The 22,772-nt window shown below is 37.3% G+C and overlaps 1 protein-coding gene across 7 annotated transcripts; it reads right to left on the bottom strand.

Moving 5' to 3' along the window:
• Positions 1 to 156: 156 nt before the first annotated feature.
• Positions 157 to 22,770, bottom strand: NUDT5 (nudix (nucleoside diphosphate linked moiety X)-type motif 5). Of its 7 annotated transcripts, none has more exons than XR_001145942.1 (12): positions 22,464 to 22,625; positions 13,536 to 13,595; positions 13,322 to 13,427; positions 12,068 to 12,135; positions 9,060 to 9,109; positions 7,701 to 7,808; positions 6,402 to 6,497; positions 5,343 to 5,444; positions 4,203 to 4,211; positions 4,022 to 4,075; positions 1,457 to 1,880; positions 157 to 561 (listed from the first exon to the last, which is right to left on the bottom strand). XR_001145942.1 is itself a non-coding variant. In XM_012731350.1 (12 exons), the coding sequence occupies exons 4-12, from the start codon at positions 13,394 to 13,396 to the stop codon at positions 1,771 to 1,773; spliced, it is 672 nt and encodes a 223-aa protein (XP_012586804.1). In that variant the 5' UTR covers positions 13,397 to 13,427; positions 13,536 to 13,595; positions 22,460 to 22,562; positions 22,682 to 22,764; the 3' UTR covers positions 157 to 1,770. The 7 variants fall into 7 exon arrangements, 6 of the variants coding, with proteins under 6 accessions (XP_012586804.1, XP_012586799.1, XP_012586802.1 ...); XM_012731350.1 differs by adding an exon at positions 22,682 to 22,764 and having other exon boundaries at positions 157 to 1,880; positions 22,460 to 22,562; XM_012731345.1 differs by lacking the exon at positions 22,464 to 22,625 and adding an exon at positions 22,682 to 22,756 and having other exon boundaries at positions 157 to 1,880.
• Between the last annotated feature and the right edge of the window lie 2 nt (positions 22,771 to 22,772).

Here is a 22,772-nt window from a genome sequence, read left to right on the forward strand (position 1 = left end):
CACTGCTGAGGGGAGCAGCGGGCAGGTCAGGAGAGTTCTGCCACGCCATGTGGATCTCCTCCGGGGCAGGCGGGGATCGAACTCATGCGGAGGTAGCCTTAAGCTTCTTAGTGCAGTGCTTTAGCCCGCTGCGCCACCAGGGAGGGCCCTAAATGATTTACTTTTTAAAATATATGCTTTATTGTCCAAGATGAGGTCAAACATTTTAAAACACATTGTTTTTAGAACTGTGGTTTCCATTATTATGTATGTACTTAGTTAAGTGCAGGAAACAAATTTATAGAGAACAAATAGCAATCAGTATATGTTCTGCAATTTAGCTGTCACTTCCAAATTGCCCTCTTAGGAAGAGAAAAAGGCAGAAGGGCAACATTTAAGAATGTTACTCCATTTCCTGGGGGAGTCATTGAAAGAGCTCATCTGTTTGGAACTATTGAGTATGTATTTTATACATGCCAATCTCTTCTTGACTTTGAGAGAGGGTAGCAACAAGGAAAATTACAGGACTCGGTCCTTGAGAGCTTGGAAAAGGATGACGATTTCTAGAAAATTATGATGCTCCTGATAAAAAATAAGGATTTAATAAAATTACTAGAGGCACAGAGAAGATTACCCTGATAGTACATAGATGGAGCTTAATTTTCTCAGTATTTCTAGGGGGAGTGGACTTTGCTATAAAGTTCTCTCCACATTTCTTTGCATCGTTGTTTAAGAAACCTAGTATAAAGATCTTGCACTTTTGCTCAAAAAGATAACTATGGAAAACAAAATGATCTTGTGGATAAATGAACTATATTGCAGCATCTGTGGCACCAGTACCCTGGTTTATCTGGTTCTGAGGGACTGGTGAGCCCCTGCTGAAAACATGACCAGTGAGAATTGTTTTGAGACTTGGGGCTTGGAGGTAGAGGAGAGCACACTGAACTGAGAAAGCGACACCCTAGGAGTTGCATGATCCCTTGGTCAGTGACAAGTCTTGGATGACAAGGGCGTCAGCCAGGGCATGAGTAGAAACAGCCCCATTTTTTCCTGGGCTTACAGTACTTGCTGACCTTATGGCTACATTCAGTTTACCCTTAAGACTGTTATGCCCCAAACCATGTATATCTTATTGCTACTTGGTTTTTGGAAGCTTCAAATACTTTGAGTTAAGGATAAGTACAGTATTTTCACTGGCCTCGTAACTATGCTGTATGAACAGAATCTAAGCTGGCTCAGTTTCAGTAAGTCGGCAGATAAAAGGGTGTTAGCTAAGTGTGAACACTGCTCATCAGACATTGATCTTATGTACTCTGCCATACAGATTAATTTCATGTAACAGATAATTCACTTACGAGGGTTCAGGCTTCTAAGATGGGATAAACTATTTTAAACACTAATGCAGTGAGTAGTTATTAATACTTGCATAGTCAATTTCAGAAGTGTAAATTTGAGGTTGAAGGTGGGAATGGTTTACCTTATTGGGCACTTAGGTCTGTTTTTTTATAGAAGGTCCTTTTTTCATACTAGATTAGAAAGATAACAGCTGATCATAAAAAAAAACAAAAAAAAACTAGATTAAATGTGTCTGCATTTATGTGGTTTTTCAATAGTATTAGCTAGAATTTAAATAATAGCTTAGCCTATCTATAATTATAATTCCAACTACCACAAGTATTTTTGTATTTTATTTTATGAAAAAGCTAATTTCAAATCTGCATTAAACTAAGTTGAATACAAAGTCTTAGTGGAGGAATGGTGTCTTGTTTACAAAACATATGGCTACTGTCCTTAAAATTTAAGAAAGGGTACTTCAAATGGCTTCGTGTTTGCATGCTGTAGCGCTAGGGCATAGGAATAGACTCTGGCATCCACTGTCAGGTGCTCTTCGGTCACCAGAGCTAGGAAGCAAAGAATCCAAGTCAGATAATGAAGTCAGAAAAGGCCATCACTTTTTGTTCAAGTGCTATTTACTGAGCAACTACTGTGTGCCAGCTCCTATGGTAGCGGTTGCATTCAAGGCACTCGCTCAGGTGTAATACGCATGGCATAAAAGCAGGAGTACATTTCCAGGATGAGATAAAAACAAAAAATAATCACAAATCCCATTTATCAGAAAACTGATTTCATGTGTTAAAACTGAAAAGCCTCTTAAGTGTATAGATACCCTTATTATATTGTTTGTAGCTCACTACAGGGCTTTGTGAATCTGAAATAACACTGTGATGATTATTCTTGTCTTACTTAGGGATTCGTGGTGTCTTTCCCACTGCTAGAACATACATATTTTCCAATGTTAAGTTCACCCCTGTTCATGACAGGACTGGAATTCTACCACCAAGAATGAGATCTCTGAAATCTTATTACAGCAGGCTCTCGTGAGACCTTCTGTTTCACTTTGATGAGGTTGTCAGACTCTCCTTTCCTTGCTGCTCGTTGGGCAGCAAGTGCAGAGACATTGTGACCCTTGAAGGCAGGTGATGTCCTACTCACCTATGCTTGGTAAGTTAGAAGTCATTCCTCGTCAACTAAACTGATGTTATTTCCAATTCCTCAGTGTTACTTGTTGAATAAATGACTTGATTATTTTGCATCTAGAAATCTAGTAAAATTGATTCTTTAATCTCTCCCTCTTTTTCATATAAAATTCTATCTTCCTTCCTCCCACTCACTCTTGCTGTGTTTTCCTCTTCTTCTAAGGTCAGAAGGAACGTTACATGGAAGGGAGAAGGAAGGCTTTTTTTTTTTAAAGGCAATTTTTCTGTTATAAAGATATAATAGTGTATACTGTGTAAGCACCTGTGTGCCAACATAACCATATTTAAATGTACTCATGGCTCCTTAGAGACAGAGTCAATCTGTCAGTATTTCTTTTTATAAGAAAAACTTAAGAGGCCATGGAAGTTGTTCAAAGTTATAATTAATACATGGTTGGCTGAGCCCCAAACCTGTCAGGACTGCCAGACTAAGTTGTGCAGCCTAATAATAGCCAAGTGTTCTCCGAGTAAATGCCTAATAAATGGTTGTATCTCTCCAGTACTGGTATTTCTAACTCTGACTTTGAGACCTTGAGGTGGTTTTTATGTATGGTTTTCATGTATGGAGGATGTCTAAGAATCTGAAATCAGTAGTTTTGGGGAAGTCCCTTTACTTTTCAAGAAAAACATTAGAAATAAAATTGTAAGCCATTGTACTAATGGAAGGAAGAAACTGCTCAAAATTTCAGGTCAAACAATGCTTCAAATTAATTTTGGAATACAAAATTAAAAATATTCAAATTAAGAAGCTAATCTACTCTTTATAAATGAGCGAGCAGAAACCTACTTAGGTGGCACAGAGGAGCTCCTGGAAATGCCTGGGTCATTCCTTTAGTACAGTATCTTGTAATGTACTTGTATCAAAGGATACTATTTACCTACCTATCTCTCTGTATGTGTATGGACATGTATGATATTCAAGTACATTAAAAGATGATTGCACAATGTTACTTTTTCTAAAATCCCTATGCCCACATAATTTATTAATGGTAACAATGCAAATTAGTTTTATTTATTTTATTAGTATATTGCACTTAGTGTATAGCAGATACCTCAATATCTGAAGGGAATATTATCAAATTCTCATTTAACTTATAACCTATACAAGTAACTATTTGATATACAAGTATATTTGAGGATTCAACTAGATACTTGTATCTTAGATAGATACTTATAGATACTTATATCTTTGATTCCTCTGGATTAAAAAATTAGAAAGTATAAAATAGTTTTGGCTAGTCATCAGGAATCTAATCCTGATTATGCTATACACACACACACACACACATATATATAGTCTCCATTGAAAGTTTTCACTTAGAATACTTGCTCATATTTTCTAACTCTCACACCCAGAAAGGGAAATTACTACTCATCAACTGAAGTTGTACAACAGTTCCTAGTTATTTCATTTTAATGAGGGATAATATAAAGAAATAGATTCAATACTCCATTTACTGGGGATGGGGAAAATAAAGTTGGATAAAGAATTTAAGTATACTTACCACTAAGTCTCTGCAGGAGGCCATTCTTTGGTAAAGAAATTACTTCTACAAATTCTAAACAAACAAAGTACAAGTGAAAACAAAACTAAAGAACCAGAGTCTACAACAACCTAAAATGCCTGTAGCCTTCACCACTACACGGCCATGCATGTCATCACCACTGGGGGGCAGAGTAACATACCTCCATCTCCTGAAAATGAACGGAGAGAATGTTTTAGCAAGACCTGGGGTGGTTAAACACTCAGACTTTAGTGCAAGACATATCAAAAAAAGTTCCATGAATTTTAACAAAAGCCCAACTCTTAATTTATATGGATTGTAAAAAAAGATTCCAAATGGTGCAGAATTATAACTGTTCTCCAAATCAAATGGAGAAATTTTCAGTAGAAAATTTTAAAGATTATTCTGTAATGTTTATATCTTAAACTGTGTTAAAATGTATAGAACATAAACTGTACCATTTTAAAAAGTACAATTCAACAGCGTTAAGCACACAAACAGTGTTGCACAGCCTTTACTACTGTCCATCTCCAGAACTTCATCCCAAACAGAAACAGGTACCCCTTAAAAAAACTCGTATCTGTTTCAGCCCCTGCTTTCAGTTCTTTGGACATATACTTAGGAGTAGAATTGTTGAATCATATGGTAATTCAACATGTTTAACTTTTTGAGGAACTGAAAAACTGATTTCAGTGTATATATAATGTTTACATTTGCTTTCTTAGAAACTGAGTGTTTTAAGTTGGCTGCAATGGGTAAAAAAATTACAAAGTAAAGGTGATAAAAAATGGAAGACTATCGCTCTGATAACTGATTCACTGTGGTGCAGGTGTCAACATCACCCCCTAAGGAATGGGAAAAGATATGGAATTGACAGAGGCATAAAAGTTTCTGACTCCAAGCCTACTAAGAAATACTACAAATATCCTAAAATCTTCTCCACATTTGGAACTCAATAGAAGAGTTAATAAGCTGCTGTCCTATCACAATCACATCATTGTTAGAATGATTTTGAAGATTTTTATAATTTACTAGTGAGGTGTAGCTCCTAAGTGATTGGATAATCTCCATACAGAAGATATGGAAATGTATAATTTAACATTTTATATAAAGCATAAAATTCAGTGAGGTGGTAGGTATTGCTGAAGTACACAAGATTAGGAAAATAGGCAAGAACACTGATCAAGCATCTATGAAAGAGGAAAGGCTCTTATTCCTTTATTAAAAATCAAACTAGTGCCAAAAGAAAAAACAAACTAATACAAACTCAAAGATACGGAATGCAATTTAGCCACCTTAAATGTTACCAATGCACACTTACCTGGTTTGGGCTTAGGTCTGACATTTTCAGGATCATCTCCATTAATAGTTACTGTCACAATGTGTGTGGTACAGTTTGACAAACCTGGATCCATACACACGGCTGTGGAGAGAAGCAACAGATCATCTTAACAGACACTAGTCAAATACCTGTTTCATCACTTAAATGTCTCTGAAGGAAGATAGCTCATGAATTAGTTAATACAGAATTTATGCCGGGAATCTAGTTTCTCCTGTTTGTACATGCTGTACGACTGTAGAACAGGTGCAGTCAATACTAACATTTTCCCCAAGGTTTTTGGGTGAAGTTAACTAAGCCTGAGAGATTAGATAGTACTGATAAGCTATAAAGTCCTTTCACAACAAGAAAAAAAAAAATAACTGCCTGGAGTGCCAGCATGAGCAAGTTGCCAGAGCTTCTAAGCACTTATCAGTGCTTTTGAAAAGGGGATGGTTCCTAAAGCTTCCTACGTTGACTTAGCCATATACTGTAAATATGGCTACTACTAAAAATAGAGCAGCAAACAAAACTGAGCCCGTCAGCACCTCCAAAAAGAAACAAAACTAGACTTTATAGCTGTGGCACTTAGGTGCTGGCTCTGCTACTCTTGAGTCTCTTGGAAAGTCAAGCTAAAGAGTAGCATGTAGAGACAGAAAAGCAGTGTCATCAGGAACACAGCCATTTTGGTCTTGAAGGAAGAAGGCTATTTAACAAATCTCTGAAATGAATACACCCTCTTTAAATAAAACAAATTCCAGTGCAGCAGTTGGCTGGAGGAAGAATGAATAAAGCCTAGAAAAATGTAAAGTATGAGAAACAATTTGATAATTCTTCCAACTTTAGTCCTTGCTCAAATTTGCTTTCACAAGGGGAGCAGTTCACTTAGAACCAATCCTAATGTCTGATTTTTCTTTAGTGAATAGGCCAGAAGAAGAACCATATAAATCATGAACAGAAAGAATACCCAAAGAATTTATCCTTTTATAGCTAGAATAACCTACTGCTAACCTAGATTTCAAGATTTTGTCCCCAAGTGCACCACTGTATAGCAATACAAACCTGGAGAACATTCAGCAATATCACCTTTATAGCCCGTTTCTTCCTCAAGTTCCCGAAGAGCAGCTGCTTCTGGGCTTTCATCACTGTCTATGAGACCTGAAAGTCCAAATCATTTGTGAGGTAATATAGGAAAACCACTTTCTCTGACCCTCTTCTAATATATTTTCTGCTAAGCTACTTGAGAATAATCAGTGGACAGTGAAAATTGGTTGTTGTACAGATATAATGGAATGAGGTTTGGAACTTTTATAGAAAACAAAAAGAAAGGAAAAATAAAGCCCTAGGTAGATTTAGTAGCTGTCGTCTGTCCTCCTTATCTAGATCTGGATTGTTTTAATCAGTGTCTCAGCTCTGACACGCAGTGTGGACGCACTCGTCCTGTGAGGAGCAGGGCTGGCTGGTGGCTCGCTGGCCGAGGCTGGGACTGCGCTATGTGAGCAGCACAGGAACCCTGTTTCTGTTTCATAACGTGGTGACACTGTACTTCCTCACAGAACCACATTCAGGCTCTGTAGTGAAATGCCAGCTGAATGTCATCTCTGAGAAAAGCAGTGAATGCTAGTGAATTTAAAACTACTGTAGTCACTGTGAGGAATAAGTAGGATAGTCAGATGGGAGGAGGCTGGAGTGACTCAGTTTTCCCTCTGAAATAAAAATACACAAAGAAAAAGGGAAATACATGCTAGTCAGATATACTTTTATTCATTTCTTCAGTGGTGAGTAAGTTTACTAACTACACATTACTATTGTATGAACTTTAAAAAGTACAAAACAAATCATTCATGAGGCTTAATTTCTTCTGATGGAATAACCAAGTTATGCAGAGCATTAAACTCTAGATAGCTTTGCTTATTATACAACAGAAAAAAACTAGTTAAGAAATTAATATAGTTTCCCTGGTCTGAACACATATGGGAAGATGAAGATGCCTTTTTCACTATAGTTTTTGGAGGTATGAGTCCAGCCAAGTTATTATTGTACACTTCTTGTCATGGTTAGTGATAGAAAATGAAACATGAAAAACAACTGCTCAAAGAGGAGGCTAGAGAAAGAGGTGAGCAGTTGGCTTGGCAAGTAAGCTGGGATACTATGCCTGGAGTCAACCTCCATGGTATTAGTGGGTTGACAGAATAGGACTAGTGGCCTTGGGCTTCTTACCATAGAAATGGTTTTATTTTTCTTAAAACCACATAGATGGACAAAAGGTGTTAATATCAAGGCAATGGCCATTCTCAGCTCTGTCCCAGCTCAGTTCAGATACCTGAGGAGCAATTATAGTTTCTGTGTTTAGTTACTCACCTGCTGGGAATTCTAAGCAGTAGGCTCCCATCGGCGGTCTGAACTGTTTTACCAGAATGATACACTCATAATGAAGAGTTCTTTGCAGCACTGGGATGATTGACACACCTGTCACCAGGAAATAAAACCAAGGAAATCCCTAATGAAGGTCTCTAATGCCAACCCTTTTAGAGCAAAACAAACTAAAAGCCTACATTTTAAGAAACACTGCATCTGAAAATGTACCTTATATTTGTTATTCACAATAGGAAGTTTAAGCCACAATATTAGCAGTTAACTTTGGCAGTTAATCTCATTTTAAAGTATAATTAAAGAAAAAGTACTGACACTTCCATGTTTAATTTTTCTTTTATAGAGGTTGATTTTTGTTGTCAGAGTCTCTTTAAAATAAAAATGAAAACTAAATATCTAACAAAGGGTCAAGGACAAACTTTGTCTCCGGAGACCCATTCTCACCCTGCAGCAACAAGGCCATTGGTGAAGTTACACTAACCTACATATCCTTGGATTTTCTCTGAGCAAAAAGTCAAGTAAGCACTACTGTTTGAAGTATATGCTGGCTAAATTGAACTGTATTATTTTAGGATAAAAGACCATTTCTCCCAATTTACATGGTCTTAAAACCAAAAATCCCACTGGATCTAAGAAGATACCAACCACCCAGGGGGGGCAGTAGCTCCCCCCAGACTCTTTCCCAGGAGGAAGAAACAGCAAGTGTGGCAGCTACTGTTTGCTTCCGGTAAAAACAGAAAACAGAACAAAATTGAAAAAGGGAAAAAAACAAGAAAGACCTATTGCCCAACTTCCCCTAGACCAGAGGTGATTTTCAGGATTGTTTCTGGGATGTTTGCAGCCAAAGCATTCATGCCTGGAAGGGAAAGTGAACTGAATGAATAGTCTTTTCCTAATTCCATTTCCTCATCAACTTATAAAGCAAGTGGTCAATAAACACAAAGTTGTGTCAATTCATATTCCCAAACTAAAGGCTTGCATCTAGATCCTTTGAACAGAATATAACTGATTTCTAGAAATAGAACATATATACAGCATGTAACTTCAAATTATACTGAATTGTATTCAGCTATAAATATTAGTACATCATCATCCCCTCAAAAAGCAATACAGGAGCTAGAAGTTATTTATAAAGAAAGCTTGACTTTGTTACGTAATTTGCCAAAAAAATAAATAAAAATGGAAACCAAAGGAAAAAACCCCAAACAAAAAACAAGGTCTAGATTAAAAGATGATTAATGAAGGTAACTGCTCTTTGGCCTTGGTCACAGTAAAACAACCTCCTACACTTAGCCTCTTCCCAGGGGAAGCTTCCTTTACTAACTGTAGCCGGGTTTGCATTCATACCATCAGCTGACTCTCCTTTCCTGGTTGTACGTTTCACAGTTTCCCAAGTTCTGTTCAGGCAGAGAAAAAATAAAATTAGAGAAGAGGAGAATGCTTTAGGTTTTCTATGTACAAACAAAACTTTTACAGATGCAAAGCATGCAAATGTACTAATGACAACTGTCAAGAAGACCACCACAAAAACATTTGTATAAAAAAGCCAACTGTGCTTTCCCATAGCTTCTGAAAATTACCAAAGAAAATCCTTGCTGCCCAGTATTAAACCCACTGGGTGTGTGTAGAGAGAAGGACTGCTGATCTTGTTAGCCACACCCTTCAAATCACCTGCTTCAGTTTGGATCATCAAGCTACGGGCCAGCAGCACAGCTGGTGATTGCAGCTTTAAAAGCACTAAGCAGGCTATGCAAATTAAGCCCCTATGAAAATCAGAGCCTTATCTCTAGGAACAAACAGATACTTGCAAAGTGAACTTTGAGATACTTGTACAATTTAGATATTTAAGTCCATGACCTAAAACACCTATTATTAATTGATGTATCATTAAACCATAATTTAAAAAAGCAAGATGTTCCAATTTGCTAATTGAGGGATTATTTATTTAATTTAGGTAAGTGCATGTGTTCACTCTGTTTTGCATGTGTGAGTTCTCAGTGCAGAAGAAAATGGTCCCTACATGAAGAGAGAGTTGAACAATGGCAGCTTCTGGCTCCCTTTGATGGCTCCTGCTTTACTATCTGTTTAGGGGAACACTAAACTGAATATCCAGTTATTAGAGATACATGTTGTTTAAAGCAGGAAGGCTTCTGAGGGGATATTTCCCCTTCACTCTCATCCTTTAAATATAAGAACAAAAAGCAGTGCTAGAAGCTGAGAGGGAGGAACAGATCTCTTCTAAAAGATACCTGAGTGGCTGGCTGCAGGGAGCGGGATAAACACGTGACAGATGCTGTCTCCCTGTAGGAAATGTACTAGATGCACTAGGAGGAACTCTCATACTTTTAATCAGTGCGTCCTTAGGTTTGAACACTGGCACATTTCGACTTTTAAAAGAAATTGTACATTTCGATTAAAAGACTGTGAACTGTAGATATTTCAGTATAATACCTAAATTCTGGAGGGCAAGTATGTCAAAATCAACCTATGAAAATCAGACTACTAGGACAACTCAGTTGCCCAGCATTCTTGTTAGTAGCAAGAAGCCAACCATTAAGCAATTCTGATAAGTAAATAATACAGATTGCAAGAGACAAAACACCTTTTGATGCAGCTCTCACTGCTGCCTCTTAAGGTTAGTCCTAAAGACTGAAGAAGACAGTGCTGGGAAAAACACTGAAGGTCCCATCCCAAATACACTAGGAATAAGGGAAACAAAAAGAGCAGCATCATTATAGCGTTTAAGGTGAAGTAAATAAGCAGTAATGAGCCATAAACTATAAGCAATAAAGTATCAATGCATTTGTAGGAAATACTAACAAGAACACCTCATAGGAGCTCCACTCATCTTAAAAGGACCCTAAGAAATGTGCATTTGACTGAGGCAGAAAACCTTAGTTTCTATTTAGCTACTATGGAAACCCATAGCCACACCTCCTGGAGACTGCTTTCTTACTTGTAAAACTAAGGAACTAACACTATATTAACTTGAAAGGCTCTTGTGGCTTTGGAATTTTGATTCCAAAAATTTCCCCATTTTTTAGTTCCCTTTGTTAAACAAAAGTCTATTTTACTTTCTTTAGTCAGCCAACACAAGAAGAAGGATGACTAAAGGTGACTTCGGTTCTATGCTAAACATTGGTTAAAAGGTGTATGACCAGCATATTTTTACAAGAATAAGGAGCTTATTCCTTATCCTCTTCATGAACACAACAGTGGAGCAAAGCATTCCCAGCTGCTATTTTATCCTTCTATATATACTTTTATATCAGGTTACAGATCAAACATTTTAGAAATTTATAACTCATGACCTACAGAAAAGCACAGATTTGTTCAGCACAGAGCCTGACATTTTTGTATGAAATGAAGATGTTTCACATACAATCTCCTTAGAGGCCATGAGGAAGACCTATATATATAAGAATGAAGGTGAACATGCTATAAGTAGGCCATACGTACATGGTAGTTTGGTAGCGGTTTTATTTACATTTTCAAAGGATGGCCTTATTAGGAAAGGGAGAAGGAAAAGAGGCGTCTGTAGTCACAGGCGGACAGAGAACTGCCCACTTCCACACCTGAAGGATGTGTTCTGGAGGTGAAACTCAGACATGAGAATTTTGGAAGAAAAAAAAAAGTCCCCAAATAATTCAGATATACATCCTTGATTAAAATACTGTAAGGGAGAAAAGGAATCTGGTGGAGAGAGGAGCTGGCATGAATCAACACATACTGTAGACTAATTAGCACTGAAGGTTATATTTCTGTGTTGCAAACTTTTAATTACTTCTTAGGGGAAAGAGAACAAAATTATCTCACTCTGAAATCAGGGTCTAAATCTCTGCCTAGGTGTTCATAAAAATAAGTACATCTGGACATCCTGTGTTCTCCAAAGCACAGGCATTGAATATTTCTATATTCAATTTCAGTCTTTTGTTAGCAGTCTCAGAAGTAAGGTTACTAGGTTAAAGGGATGACATCTTTATGGCTACTTGTACACACCGTGAAATGTTTTACCAAACTTCCCTCTCCCCCCATTTTACATTTCCATAAAGAAGGTGTAAATTTTACCTCAAACTCAACAATATTCTCTTTCATTCTTTTAATTTAGACATTAAAACTTGGTTTAATTACAAGGATGTAATCTATACTGTTAATTTTTCTGCTGCTTTCTCTCTCTTACCCAAGTCTGAGGTCCACACTAACCTCTTGAACTTTGGGAGAAATATTAGAATAGAATCCTCACCAGTTACTGTAACAAATTAAAAACACAATTTCATTCAGAAGCTGTACAAGCTCCAGACATCCTAGCATGAACCCAGATACCGAGCACTTATCAAAAGGGAAAAAAAGTTTACCTAGTTTTACCAGTAGGATCCGTGTATGTTGTCTTTTCAAGCCTGACCCATTTTCCTTCTGAAATTAACTAAAAGAAGATCAGAAATAAGATGGGAAACATTCCTACCAAGTCATATTTTATTAGTCTTATTTTTATTTCAAATGTTTTCTATGTGGCTCTCCCAATTACCAAGTTTCCCTCTCAATAATTCATGTTCAAGTTTTCAATTCAAAGTATTAAAAGATGTTTTTCTGAAGAGTAGTTCTGTTTCGTTCTGCAGCTTTGGAGGTGGTACTAAGAGGTGGAAAGAAATGATAGTGTGAAACTCCTGCTGAAGGCCCGGGAAGGGAGGACTATTGCAACTGGAAGAGTTCACAAAGAGGGGAGTGTACTCTGGGCGCTTGAATGTTCTGGCCACAGATCTGGGGTTTACAGCTGTGAGTGTAGTTAGTTAAGCAAATACTCATCAGGACATACTACTGTCAGGGATGACACAGGAAAGCTAATTGGGGAAACCATGTCTAATGATTCTATTCCCATGACACAGGGGTTTCGCACCCAATCTGTCCACCTTAACACTGAGGTCGTTAGGTTATAAGGACTCAGCTATAGCACTGTTCTGAACAGAAAGGTAAACTGCACTGTGTACATAAAGCAGTAGTCTTTTTTCTTACTATCCTATATTTTTCATTTCTAGCCAGCAGCAACCTAACAATTATTAGCAGATCTGTTCAGAGACATGTAAAGAGTTTTAATTCAAAAAGAATTCCAGAAAGGAATCAGATTCCAAGGTAAAGGATTTAAAATTATTCAACTTCAATATTTCCTCCAGGAAGAGACTTTTTAAAAACTAAATGAAGTAACATGCAAGATAGAAATTAGTTCTGGATTTAGACTACAATTAGGAATTTAGGTTTCTGTTGCTTTTAAACATACATGTTGAGATCATAAATAGCTAAATCAAAATGTGATACCTAAGTATAAAATGTCAAATTCCCACCCAAACTCACGTCTGATTTACTCTTCTACCCAGGAAATCTTCTAATAAACCACTTCAAAATCCATTTTAAAAAGTTTCAATTTCACTAATATGTACACTAAGAGGGAAATACTGCAGTCCTCAGACAGTATAAATGAAGTAGGAATTTTAAAACTCTCTTCATGAATTAAAAACAATCATTTAAAACAACAAATAACCTATGTATATTTTTTACACTCAACTTTATATGGGGGAAGGAAGGCGAGGGGAGAGGAAGTGAAAAGCAATCTATACCTCCTCTGAAATAATAGACTGTTTGGCATTCTGAGGACAATCTGTTGGTTCTTGGTTTTCCATTTTCAAGCTCATCCTTACAGTCCTCAGGTAAAAGAAGTTCACGCTGTAAGAAAATGAAATTCATTTAAGCTACATTTATTTTTCTGAGTCAAACATTTGTTTGTGTACATTGATTGAAATACTTTAGTAACAAAGAACATTACTATCAAACCTGCTTTTCTTATGAGATGATCTGGGAGAACTGTTCCAGGTAGAAAAGTATAGCAAAGACCTGGATAAAAAATACAGGAAATATCAAAGCCATACCTATTAATTTGGGCCTGTTCATTAAATTCCTACTGGACACCAAGTGCTTCAATGCATTCTTTAATAGACTTAATAGACTTTCTGACTTCAGATCGAAGTCTTCCCAAGGAGAAAGAGTAGGGTTGTATACCACTACCCATCCCCACCACTTTGCTATGGTTCCATGTTACTCTCTTACACTCCACTTTTTAAGGGTTGTATGGACAGCTGCTTCTGCCTCAAGTTTACCTTATGGTAAATGGATTTATCTTTTATTTTTTTTTTAAAGATTTTATTTATTTGTGCATACAGAACTGGGGTACAGGCCAGAGGCTCAGGTGCGGCGAGAGGCTTCACCAGAGACAGAGTGGGGAGCAGAACAGGCAGATCGATGAAGTACACTGCTGAGGGGAGCAGTGGGCGGGTCAGGAGAAGTCTGCCACACCATGTGGTCACCTCCGGGGCAGGTGGGGATCTCATGCGGAAGTGGCTTTAGTTTCTTAGTGCTGTGCTTTAACCCGCTGCGCCACCAGAGAGGGCCCAAATGGATTTATCTTTTAATATAATGTGACAAAGTACCATCATTATTGTGGCCCACGTATATCTAGTGCTGCAAAACTGATTTGGCAGAGTAGGTCTGTGTGCCACGTGTTGTATATTCTACTTCCTCTGGCTTGTTTTACTCCTTCATTTTGAACCTTGTCTGAAAACTCCTTTTCCACCCTCATTTATTAATACAGAAATACAGATTGATTTTTTTGGTAATAGTTTATTTTTTTTACATCATTTTGTGCCCTTTTTCATCTCAGTTGTAATCCTCTTGGGCTTCCCATCACCAAATCACCCATGTACCATCACCACAGTCCAGTGCACACCCCCCCCCAACTCTATTTTTGATCCCATTCCCCCACTCCATTCCCATAAAATGTCTCTGGTATATAGCTGTTCATTATTATTATTATTATTTCCTCCCTTGGTCCTTTATACTCCTGCTATGAGTGAAACCATCCAGTATTTTTCCTTTTCTTTTTGGCTTATTTCACTAAGCATGATCTTTTCCAGCTCTATCCATGTTGCTGCAAAAGGCATGTGTTTATCTTTTTTTTTTTTTTTTTAAGATTTATTTATTTGTACATACAGAACTGGGGTACAGGCCAGAGACTCAGGGGCAGTGAGAGACTTCACCAGAGACAGAGTGGGGAGCAGAACAGGCAGATCAACGAAGTACACTGCTGAGGGGAGCAGCGGGCGGGTCAGGAGAGGTCTGCCACGCCATGTGGTCTCCTCCGGGGCAGGCGGGAATCGAACTCATGCGGAAGTGGCTTTAGCTTCTCAGTGCAGTGCTTTAACCCGCTGCGCCACCAGGGAGGGCCGTGTTTATCTTTTTGATTGTTAAGTAATATTCCATTATATGGTATATATGTACCACATCTTTTTAATCCATAGACTGAATATTTTTATCAGAATTTTAGCCATCATGCTGTTGAAAAAAAAAATCACAGCTGTTCTGATTCTTGATCTTTTTTCCTATGTGATTTGTAAAGTATTCATGTCTCTGTGTTGCTGTTATTTTAGTGGGTATTCAGGTGGGTCCTTTCAGTCTTAAAGCTGTTTTTTTAAAATAAGGGATGTTTTTTCAATCATTTCACTGTCAATTTCCTCCCTGCCACTTACTCTGTTCCTTTAGGAACTCTCATTTAACTGTTTTACTTCTGGAATTGATCCTGTGTCTTATCTTTTCCATTCCTATTTTCACTTTCCTTGTTCTTTACATTTATCTACCATTTCTCAGTCCAACACTTCAGGACTGTATACTCTACAGTTCTCTTTCCTACAGGGCGTCTGAACTTTTGTTTCAGGGAAAATACAGACCAACTCCATCAACTCTTACCAATTATATTACTGGGAAAAGTATCTCTGTATTTCCTTGACTTAAAGTGATAAACTACTCATCACAACTTCAATTTCCACTTAAAACAGCAAGTTTCCCCCATTCTAAAACATATCTAACAAAACAAAAACATTCAGCCTTCTCATAAACTTGTTCTCTTCCAGCCTTTTTCAGACTTCTTGAAAAAACAGCTGATTTGCTATAAAAGCTTCATTTAGCCTGTTGCAAATTTCTCCCTCTATTACATAGATCTACCCATCACCTCTAATCTAGAAATGTAAGTGCTGTAATTGTAATCCCTTGTTTTTTTTTCTTCATCAGCCATAACTTACCTTATTATAAATGCTAAGACTTCTACCTTGTCTTAAAAGTATGCTAGCCCTACCACCCTCTAGTTAAAACTTTAACTTTGTGCTAAGACAGTTAAAAACAGTGATTCCCACTTGGGATGAAATTACTTCCTACACTATCTTCTGGATGCTAAATTTTCTTTTTTAATGCTGTTCCATTTTTAACACTGCTCAAAGAAATGCTGTAGAAAACATAAAAATTACTGGTAAATAAGCTAATGAATGAAGAATAAAATGAATCCACACTCCCTAGACCAATCTAGAGAGCCATTTGTTCTTAAGAGTTACTGTAGGGCATGCTTAGACATGTTCTGAAGAATAGTTCCCTGTCTACTTGTCTTTATGTTAGTTGAACTCAATTTCAAAACTGCCTTGGTACAAAGTTAAAAGATTCATACTTTCTGATTCCAAATTTTCTTTCTGATTCCAAATGATGTGGGTACTGGTTCAAAGATAATCATATATTCATGGAATAAAATTGGGAGTACACAATTAAGGCTACAGATGTATGATCAATTGATTTTCAACAACAGTGCCAAGACAGTTCACTGGGGGAAGAATAGTTTTTTCAACAGCTTAACTAAATTTTCATAAAGATAAAATGGATTCTGTACTTGATACCATATGTAAAAATTAGCTCAAAACAGACCAAAACCTAAAGTATAAAAGCTAAAGCTATGAAACAGAGGAAACACACATGTAAATCTTCATGACCTTGGGCTAGGTAATGGTCTCTTGCTCAACATCATCAAAAGCCAAGTCAAAACCAGTGAGGTAACACTCCAGACAATTATCAGAAGAGACAGGGACAAGTGTTGGTAAGGATGTGGCAACATGCGGAACTCCCATGCACTGCTGTAGGCATGTAAAATGGTGCAGTTGCTTTGGAAAACAATCTGGTATTTCACGAAAAGGTTAGACAGTTCCCATGACACAGTAATTTCACTCCTCGGTATATACCCAAAAGAAATGAAACCTATGCTCAAAACAAGCTGGTACACACATAAATGTTTAAAGCAGCATTATTCGTAAGTCACCTTAAAGTGGAAATAACCTAAATGCCTATTGATTGATGAATGTAGCATATCCATGCAATAGAATATTATTGTCATGGAAAGGAATGAAGTGAAGTACTGGTACATGCTACAACATAGATGAATTTTGAAAACATTCTGCTATGGGAAAGAAGTCAGATATAAAAGGAATTCCTTTTATATGAAATATCCAGAATAGGCAAATCATAAAGACAGAAGAAAGTAAACGGTTACCAGGGACTAGGGCAAGGGAATGCAAATGACTATTAATGGTATGAGAATTCTGAAATTAAAGAGAGGTGGTGGTGATACAACTACATGAATACACTAAAAATCATTGAATCAATTAAAAATTAAAATTAAAATCATGTTACAATTAAAAAGGTTAATTTCATGGCTAAAGAATTACCTTCACTACTTTTATAGTGTAAAACCCTCAGCAGGCAAATGTTCAGGATAATGGGTTGTTGAAGTATCTAGTGGTAGATGAAAGCCAGTAGTTAAAGAGAGTGTTTTGGACTAAGCAAATTGGTTGTATTTTTTAACCTGTGGGTTATATTTTGCCTGCTTCTTAGTTCATATTTCTGTTATAAAATTAAATGTACTTCTGTGGTATTATTAGTGTTACCAACGTTGTTGCTTATGAATATTTTATGAACAAAAATAAGAATTCCATTTCCAATAAGTACTTTTGGTTGAGAAAAAAAATTGAGATCTAAGGTTAAGAAAAAAATGACTGTATGTTAATCTGCCTGTTCTGCTCCCCCTCTGTCTCTGGTGAATCCTCTACTGCTCCTGCACCTATGGCTTGTACTCCAGTTCTGTATGCAAAAATAAATAAATCTTAAAAAAAAAAAAAGTGCAAAGAAGGAAATAACCACTCAAAGAGGATGAAAGGCAGATTTATCTTTATGCTGAAGCCCCAAAGAAGTGTGTACAGACTATCATATTTGTAAAAATCAAATACTGACTGAATATTTTAGGTAACCTATGACAGCTGGCTGAAAGTAAGATAATATCTTTGTTCTAACAGTAGCAGACAGAACAGGCAAAGGCCCTGCCCTCATAGACCTGCCTTTCTAGTAGAAAGAAAGGGAGAAAAAGTAGGGAACAATATACAAAACTTATGTCAGGTAACTTAAATTGTAAGGAGAAAGACTAAGAAGGTAGGAAGAATGGAAAAGACAGATTTTAATCTATATGGAATGTTCAGGAAAGACCTAATTTGGTGACATTTGAACAGAGACTTTAAGTAGTAAAGAAGTAAGCCACTTGGGTATCCAGAAGATGATTTATTAAGTTTTAACTGGCACTGGTTTACATTGTTGTAGACAATCAAAGTATGCTGGCCCTAAAGGAAAGATTTAACCAAAGCTTAGCTAACTGCCTGTCTCTACCTGCATGCTATACACCCAAATAACAAAACTTTATCTACTTAGATTTTTATCTTGTAGCTTTCTTGTCCCTTCTATTAATAACATACATCAGAGAAGGAAACTTTGCTCTCATTCCGTTCTAACAGTAAAAAGAAACTAACTTAGGCAACTAAGCAGCACCATTTTGTGTATAAAATCATCTAGATTAGTACAGAATGCCGGGATTGTTAAATTTTTACCTCCTTTTGAAAAGTAACACTCTGACAATCCAAAAATTTCTGTGCATACCTAAACCCTTCAAAAGCAGGGAACTGCAGCTAAATGGCACAGAGCTTAGAGATTAGTCACTACAGGTAAGACTAAAACAAACAAATGACATTTCCACTCCACACACACATTTCACTTTCTCAACTTCTGCGAGAGCTTTCCTACACTGACCAAATATGATTTTGAGGGTTAAAGTTTAATGTGAATTGTATCCACTTATCTTAAAGTCATCTACATTTTGTTGCTAATGTGTGTTATATTAAAAAAAAAATAATACTGAGTTTTCTATTACAATTCACATAATCCACCTTGGTTGGAACACTGAATGTTTATGAGCTGTCAGATTTATGACTACTGAGAGCACCAAAAACTCTAGTGAGGCGTAAAAAAAAAACCATAGTATTCTTAGAATTCTTCCACAGTGGCAGGCTAAGAGTCTCTAAGTGCCTTTTTGAACAAGGGCAGTTCAAATGTTTGTGTGTATATTAAATGCAAAACAGATCCCAGCTTGCCCTGGAAGACCTTATAATTTATTGACTTGCAAACAGAAGAACAAAAACCTGCTAAAGAGGTAATACAACACATCCATTGGGAAGTGATGAGGAAAATGGCCACAAATAAACGACAGTTTGGTATTAATACAATACCAAATTTAGAGATCAAGAAAGCAGGAAAACATTCCAAAAGGAAGGAACCACAGGAAAAAAGCAGATACTACCTTGGGGAAGAGTTGAGACACTAAAGGAGCTTGGCAAGCCCTATGATTCTCAAGCATTTCCTCCTCACCCCCTCCCAAGTCACAAAATCCTACACAGAATGGATGTTAACATTTCCAAATGGCTACATAGCTTTCCCTGGCCCTCCTTTCTTCCCCAAATATGCAAATAAAGGCACCAAGGACCCCAACTTTGGCAGCAAACTCCTGTTGCTTTTTAAACTAATATTGGAATTAGCACTAATCCACTGCAGGAAGTGATTCATTTCATAAACCTGTGACTTTCCTGTTAGTAATAAGCTGGATTCAGTGGGAGTTTCTTGTTTATCTCAGGATCTGAAAAGCCGACTGTGCCAATTGTACACATTATTCATTTATTACCATAACAGAATCCCTGCAATTTGCTGAGGTTGCAAAGTGAAGCAAAAATCTTAACAAGAAATTACATGTTGTCTAGTCTCTCCTAAAAAACTGAGTGTTGTAAACATCGACAGTCCACTGAAAAATGATGAATGAGCTCAAATTAGAAGTTTCTAAATGACAAGAGGGTCAATTAGTTGGAATGTTTTAATTGGATAGAGAAATCAACAAAGCACTTAGAAAGAAATGAAGTGGGAGATTGATTTTTGTAGTTTTTGACTGTTTCGTTAAAGTCAAACATCGAATGCTTAGGCATAATCTAAACTACTACTCTACATTCTGTTATATTACACCAAAAAGTGACCTGGATTTATAAGAACATAATCAGTTATTATGGTTAGGTATAATAGTCTTGGTTGTAATAAATATAGCTTTAAAATTTTATTTTTTGTGATAAAAGGAACTCTTAGGTTTTTAAATATTATGTCTAACACTGGTTTACAAAATTTTGTTTTAGGAGTACAGTTCACACCTCTTAAATTTTTTTAAGATAATATTTTGATTACTTTTTTGTGCCAATTATGATAAAAGTTGGTTTCTGTATCCAAATGGATTCACTTTAAAGTGAATTTTTCTTTGCTGACAATTATCCTTGGATAACAGACACTTCCTGTGCTTAATTTATTAGTGATGGAAAGCTATAAAAAGTTTTTTTTTTTTTTCCTTTTCAGGCAGATGTGTGTTGGTTGGGCAAGGAGGGAACAAATTTTTACTGAAATTATGTTACTTGGTGATTTATAATCACTACTAGATGATTTATAATCATTACATTCAATTCTGGTTGATCAAGAGTAAACTGATTCATTATCCTTGTGAAGACTAGGAGAGAAAGGGATTGTGCAGTGCTTAAACTGGCAGACATGGAGTTTGAGATACTGGCAAGATACTCAAATTATGAAAATCAACAGGTAGCTGGAAACAGTTACCTAGAAGAATTATTCATGGAGTAAGAGAAGGAAATGTTTCTCATCATTTAATTTGAAATTACACAATAATCTCCACCCCTCCATCACTCTACTAGATATTTTCCCAGATACATGAGGAAAAAGTCACTATTTCTATTGTTGTAAAGGTTTTATTGAAGAAATGTGATGAATATAAACACTCCAAGGCTGAGTGAAGACAAACACATGGCTAAAAAAAGTGAAAAACTTATTTAGCTGTATCCATTCAAAGTAGTTCAGCACTTGTTTATAATATACATTAGATGTAGTTAAATGTGAAACAAGGTATTTATAATCAACTATGATTAATACTTAAATAACCAAACACATGTCTAAAGTGTAGAGCTTGAATAGATGATATGTTATCAAGTTCCTTCCCTGTAATTATCTATATTTAATTAAGCTCATAAACTTAGCTGCCTTGCTACAAAGAATTAATTCTGTTCATTAAAGCTTTTCTACATTCGAGTTTCCTGAACACAGTTACTGTATTACTGCTCCCAGAATTAACTACTGTTTCTAGTTTCTACTTTCACCTACATATTTATCAATTCCAATATACAACAGAATGAAGCTAAATTATCCCTTCAGTGATAACAATCCCAGTTGTAACTGTCTTGTTTCTAGGTTAAAACAAACATTTGAGGATCACTGTGTATGAGTAGTGTCCTTAGATCTGGAAGATTCTCAACATATATGCAATATTGCTCCTACAGAATGGACTGCATACCCTGAATTTCACAAGTACTGATTAGGCATCTTCCACCCCCCCAACATAATCTGCAAAGATATAATCTATTTACCTCTGTTCTGAAATTTTATCTTGAAAAGCAATGCCCCCAAATAAACCACTCAGCCAGGAACTTTTAGAGAAAATAAAACAAGAAACAATGCCTATGGGGGTGAGGGGGTGGGGTGGAGATGGGGGCAGATATGGGGGGGGGGGGAGGCGATGTAAAATTCTAACTCCAAACTGGCAGAAGGTCTTGTAATTATCGTAACCTCTTTCTAAAATAAAACTGCTTAGGTGAACTAGTAAGAGCAAGGGACGGTATCTAAAATGTAAGCCCTTTAAATGTGAGCTTGTAAGAAAACAAAACAAAACAAAACAAAACAAAACAAAAACAGGTATAAAAGGCGTTTCTCTGCACCTAGTCATTTCTCTCTCTTGTAAAGAAACGTTAACCTTCGTAATATCTTACTAGTCCCCCCCTTTTTTTTAAGAGCCGTCTGATACACGTCATTACTTAAGGAATAGTGAAAACAGATGGCAGGATGATGGGGGAGGGTGGAGTTAGGGAAGAAATGATCATACAAATTCGACTGTAATTCTTCTAGCCTAGGAGTCTAACGTGGCATGGATTCTGATAAAATTTGGTTGTGATTTTAGTAGCCTGTTATTTTTTGCAGAACTGGAAGAAGTGAACTTGACCAAGCTCAAAGAAGACATCTCTCCCTTTTCCTTTACTTTCTAAAAATTTACCTCCTCTTTATACCTCCACAGTCGAGCTCCCCAGGACCTTACAGATGGGGTTCCTTCTTTATGTCTCTTAACCCAGCCGCACAAGGGAATGGGGCCATTTCCCCACCAGCAGATGCCTCAACCATGGTAGTCAACTGAACACTGAACTGCGGCTTTCCCTGCATTCTCTTGCTCCGAGTAACCCAGGCACTTCTACCCCAATTCCCAGCATTCCCCTAAACCTGCCCTCCTTCCGAGCCTCCGCTCGGTCGACCCTCGCAGCCCAGCACGCGAGTCCAGCTCGCAGAGGCTGACGCGCGGCTGCCTGCAGCTGCAGATACGCTCCCTCCCAGTTCTCCAGACCCTGTACGTGACTGGCCCGCGCAGTTACCTACTCCAAAGTGTGGGGTGAAGGGAAGGGTACTCCTTTGGGAAGGGGGACGAAGGAAGAAAGGACCAGTCGGAGGCTGCAGTCTCAGGAAATGCCGATGCCACTGCAACAGACACAGCCGCGTTTCCAGGTGGTCAGAGGCGCGCTCGCGCTCTCCCGGCACCCGTAGGACACCCCTCCTTTCCACCCCCTCACCCCCGCGATGACTTAGCTTTGCATTACCTTCCGGGTTATCCTCGTTTAGCGGCAGACGCGGAGCTGTGCGCTGGTTACAATCTAAGCACTCCCAGAATCCCTCTCCTGGGTGCAGGAC

This window comes from Condylura cristata, unplaced genomic scaffold (genome assembly GCF_000260355.1).
Source record: "Condylura cristata isolate star-nosed mole 26May11 unplaced genomic scaffold, ConCri1.0 scaffold00030, whole genome shotgun sequence".
Taxonomy (NCBI): domain Eukaryota; kingdom Metazoa; phylum Chordata; class Mammalia; order Eulipotyphla; family Talpidae; genus Condylura; species Condylura cristata.